Genomic DNA, 4,666 nt, shown 5'->3' with positions numbered 1-4,666 from the left:
TCATCCACGGAAAAGTCGACACGTGGACGACAAAAGAAGGAAGTACAAGGTTCCGGCACGCGCGAGTATGAAAAAACATGAATTATCTAGCACTTTTTGTCAATATCTTGGCTTAAAATAAAACACGATATTTTATAGTATAAAACTGAAAAAGGGAAACAAGACGTCAATTTACCACGTGTCGTTGGCTGTCTTTGAACGTGAGCCACAAGACTTGAATGGATTTCTCGATAGTTCTACCCTAAATTCCAAAAATACCCCCAAAAGAAAACAAAACTTACACTTTACCCCATGACGTGGAACCCCTCCCTTCTTATTAGTCTTCCACTTCCCAAAATGTTTATATGTTCTTCACTTGTTTAGTTTATCTCATCTTTCTTTTCTCTCTGCTTAGTCTTGTCTTTTTTTTTCTAAAAAATTCAAGAATCGTGACATATTTATCACAGTTGATTCAAGAAAATTGTTGTTTTGAGTGGTAATTTTGATTCAAGGAATATTGACGGTTTCTGCAGAAATGACTATACGGGTATACATCTTATCTATCTTTCTTGTTCATTTAATTTTGAGATGATACTCACTCACTTTCGATTCAAGCGTCTTAGTTTTACTAGGCACGAAGTAAGATGGGTTCAATATACAAAAATATTCTTTGAATCTTGTGTGTCAAACTTATTAAATATAAAAAAAAGACGCTCAAATTATGATGGAGGAAGTATATCTTTTTTTATTTTAAGGAGGTGCCCTGTTCTCAATGGTAAAAAAGATGTTTGTTGTTTGTTCCAACAAATTATAGTTAGGATTTGTTTTTATTCATAATTGCTTGATGGATTTGGAAATTTCTACTATATGTGGAATTGCTGTAAATTGGTTAAAAAGTGGAAAAAAGTGAGTATTAGCTTGAAGAAAAGTAATTGTGCAACAAGGAAGTATATTTCATAGATGTCTACTGTGGTAATTTTTATATATAAAGTACTATGTCTTGAATGTATTATCTAAAGCCAGCCTTAAACCAACCTTTTAAAGCTGAATTATTGTAATTAATGAGCAGTGGTAGGTTCATTTTATGATTTAACTACAAGTCTTAAAAGGGGGGTTGAAGTACACAAAAGACAAAATTGCAGGTCTTTAGAATTATTACTACTTATTATCATGAATCTATATCTACTAACAGAATCAAAAGCTAATCAGTTTAGATTTGTGGTTTTGGCTTGAAAGAGCTGATTTTGGACATGCTTTTGGTAACAAATTGTGCTAGGAATAATTGGATAAAAACCATTAAAATATCAAATCTGGAATGGAATAGCACCATCTGTGTTTTAGGAGTCATCTGGTTTTTAAAATTTTATCCATAGGTTTTTTTTTTTTTTTTTTTTTTTGAAGAAGTTTAGCTGAAAAATACTTCCTGGTTTTGTCCTGATATCAATTTTTTTCCATCCCTAACTCAACATTTGTAGGGATGCTTTGATTTAAAACAGAAATTCTGTGGATAGAACTTTTTGGAGTTGTCTCAATAGAATAAAAGAGCTTGTGATTAATGTCTTTTGCTATTGTAAAATATAGGATCAAAGCGAATCAGACACGATCCTTCCCAGAACGAACAGCATTTCAGTTGATGTCGGATCTCCTTCTCTGAGGAGCATCCAGCTGGAAGAGCAAGTTACTCTTGCAGATGAATATGCTCCTAAGGTTTGTTGCTCCCCACATTGCGTAAATTATCGAGCCGTGGTAGCAGCCACTAATGCTTGCATTAGGTTAGGCTGTCAACATCACACCCCTCCGGGTGCGGGGACCTGCTAATGCGGGATGCTTTGTGCATCGGGCTACCCTTTTTTATACGTGAAGCCCATGTCTTATCTATTTTCACTCAAACAGGTAAGAAAACCATACACCATATCAAAGCAAAGAGAGAAGTGGTCAGAGGAAGAGCATAGAAAGTTCCTTGAAGCTTTAAAGCTTCATGGTAGGGCATGGCGACGTATAGAAGGTAAACATCTAATAAAATCAATGGATTATTTAAGGCATATTTCCGATGTTATTCTATACTAATGAGGCCTTATTTAATTATTTCACAGAGCATGTGGGCACCAAAACTGCAGTTCAGATCAGAAGCCATGCTCAGAAGTTTTTCTCAAAGGTTTACTGCTCTTATCCCATTTTATCTATATGCCGCCTTCTAAAGTAAGTCATATTGTTTATGACTCTAAAGGCATCCATCCAGTCATTAATAAGAGTCGAATCTGTTTCGTATTAGTTATTGATGTTCAATGTTTTCTTGTGGTCAGGTTGTTCGTGAATCGAATATTAGTGATGTAAGCTCCGTGAAATCCATTGAGATCCCTCCTCCTCGACCTAAAAGAAAGCCAATGCACCCTTATCCACGTAAAATGGCTACTCAAGTTAAAAATGGAACCCTAGCTCCAGAGAAATCGAAGAGGTCTGCCTCACCTGATCTCTCTCTCTCCGAGCAAGAGAATCCACCTGATCTCTCTCTCTCCGAGCAAGAGAATCAGTCGCCTACCTCTGTGTTGTCTGCCCGTGGTTCAGATGCATTTGGCTCGGCAGATTCCAGTAAGCCAAGTGAGAGCTCTTCACCTGTTTCATCAGTTGTTGCTGAGAATGCTGGTGATCTTCTACTTTCTGAACCATCCGACTTCATGCTAGAGGAGAGAAGATCTTCACCTGCTCGAGCTTATGCTAGTTCAAATCCAGACAATCAGGCTTGCGTGGTACGTACTACCCGTGTGCAACTGCTTTCTTTGTTGTTTCCATATTGCTACGTATGATTTCTCATTTGACACCACTCTAATCTGATTTTCCTGTTTGATTTGTATGTGCAGAAACTAGAGTTGTTCCCGGAGGACAATGATTTTGTGAAAGAAGGCTCCGATGAGGGATCATCTACTCAGTGTCTGAAGCTATTTGGTAAAACCGTATTAGTCAGTGATTCTTATATGACTTCTTCAACTTGTGGCCAACTATCATTGACAGATGAGAATGATGAACCAGCATCACGGATGTCACATCGGAGCTCCTTCCCTACGAAATCTTTGCCCTGGGATTCGGAATGTCCCCGAAGTACCTTAACCATTGGACCCGCTACACCAACATATTACACAAGGCCTAACCAAAGTGTCTCTTCACCTCTTTTACCGTGGGGATCATCGTATGTATCTGCTGCATTCCCTTGCAGTCAGGTGCATAATCCAATTCCAATGAAGGGACGTCCACTCTTTAACGACGAAGATTTGGAAGATAAGGAAACTCAAAAGGAAGGCTCTTCCACTGGCTCCAACGCCGAATCAGTAGAAAATTTGGAAATTGAAGCTCAGAGTAGTCGAAATCTGGTAGAAGAATCTGTTAGAGCTAGTGTACCCTCTTTGTTTGAGCGAAGAGCAAATTCCAAGAAGCGTGTGAAGGGTTTTCTTCCTTATAAGAGATGCTTAGCTGAAAGAGGCATCAGTTCCTCAACATTAACTGGAGAAGAAAGAGAAGAACAACGAACTCGATTATGCTTGTAGTTACTTTCTCGTGCTTGCTTAGTTTGTTTGTAAAGGTTATTAGCACATCCCCTTTTGTTCTGATTATTAATGTCAGTTGCCGGATAACTGGATGAAGAGAAGCAACACCATGGCAGCAAAGGCGGCTCATCCCTCTAGCTTTTGCAGAATGGGCAGAAGCAGTCTTCCTAATTTTTTCCGCCTCAATTGTTCGAATGTATGTTGATAAATTAAGTCTTGCAACTTCATCTCATCTCTTGCACTTTTGGCAGATGAGCTATCGCTCGTGTAACACTATTATTTACAGGTTATGAATGCTCCACTTAGATTTTGCCTTGCTTGTATGATTCACTTATCACGTTGCCTCACTAGTCTCTGTTTGGTCCGTGGAACACTAATGTTCAGCTTAAGCATCGGTTTGCTCTGGTGGCTTCAGCATTTTTACTACTACCATACCTTCTTGGGCCTGTTGCTTAAATGGTTCACTTGTCAAAATTGGACCGCTCCTGGAATGGAAGTTACTGTGATGCTGTACGTTCTTTTATTTTTGGTTTAATCATCTGGTATTCAGAATTCACTGATTCACATTCTAAGTTTCTAACACCCTAGATAGTGTATTATTTTTTGGTTTAATCATCTGATATTCGGAATTCACTATTCACTGATTCACAGCACTAGTCACCTCTTGTTATCTTAAATTGTGTAATATGAACGGAGAAGGTAAGATTCATGTACTGTAGTTGATTTGCCATGGATTAAGGCATAATATCGTTCCGGTTCACAGAAACAAGCACGCTTGGACTGTGATGATATTTAATGTGAATCGTCAAATAGACATTTTTTAACTTTGTCCAAATTTGCTCCATGCCAGCTGACTAACTATAAAAACGAAGGTATAAATGATTAATTTCGTAAAATTAATTGGTAGACTTTTCTTTTTTACGTATGTTTCACTTATGTGACATTTTTAAACGAACAGCATAAAATATGTGGAGTTAGAGCTACATTACAAATGAAGGACGTATAAATTAAGTTTGGGTAGTGAGAGGTTCCTTTTAATTTAAAGTGAATGATGCAGATTACTAATTTCACGCAAATTTATAAAATTCTCTCTTTGAAATAAACTATATTCCATTTACAAAAATAAAAAACACTATATTCTTATTAAT

At 37.4% G+C, this 4,666-nt stretch overlaps 1 protein-coding gene across 3 annotated transcripts; it reads left to right on the top strand.

Moving 5' to 3' along the window:
- The first annotated feature begins 338 nt into the window (after positions 1–338).
- LOC132606329 (protein REVEILLE 1) lies at positions 339–3,828 on the top strand. Of its 3 annotated transcripts, XM_060319786.1 has the most exons (7): positions 339–526; positions 1,561–1,686; positions 1,873–1,984; positions 2,073–2,134; positions 2,283–2,445; positions 2,479–2,726; positions 2,838–3,828. In XM_060319786.1, the coding sequence occupies exons 1-7, from the start codon at positions 515–517 to the stop codon at positions 3,516–3,518; spliced, it is 1,404 nt and encodes a 467-aa protein (XP_060175769.1). In that variant the 5' UTR covers positions 339–514; the 3' UTR covers positions 3,519–3,828. The 3 variants fall into 3 exon arrangements, with proteins under 3 accessions (XP_060175769.1, XP_060175768.1, XP_060175771.1); XM_060319785.1 differs by having other exon boundaries at positions 2,283–2,726; XM_060319788.1 differs by lacking the exon at positions 339–526 and having other exon boundaries at positions 2,073–2,178; positions 2,283–2,726.
- The last annotated feature ends 838 nt before the right edge of the window (positions 3,829–4,666 follow it).

The sequence above is a fragment of the Lycium barbarum genome, chromosome 8 (genome assembly GCF_019175385.1).
Source record: "Lycium barbarum isolate Lr01 chromosome 8, ASM1917538v2, whole genome shotgun sequence".
Taxonomy (NCBI): Eukaryota; Viridiplantae; Streptophyta; class Magnoliopsida; order Solanales; family Solanaceae; genus Lycium; species Lycium barbarum.
The sequence above is the reverse complement of the archived record's forward strand: the minus strand, read 5'-3'. Positions and strand labels throughout refer to the sequence as shown.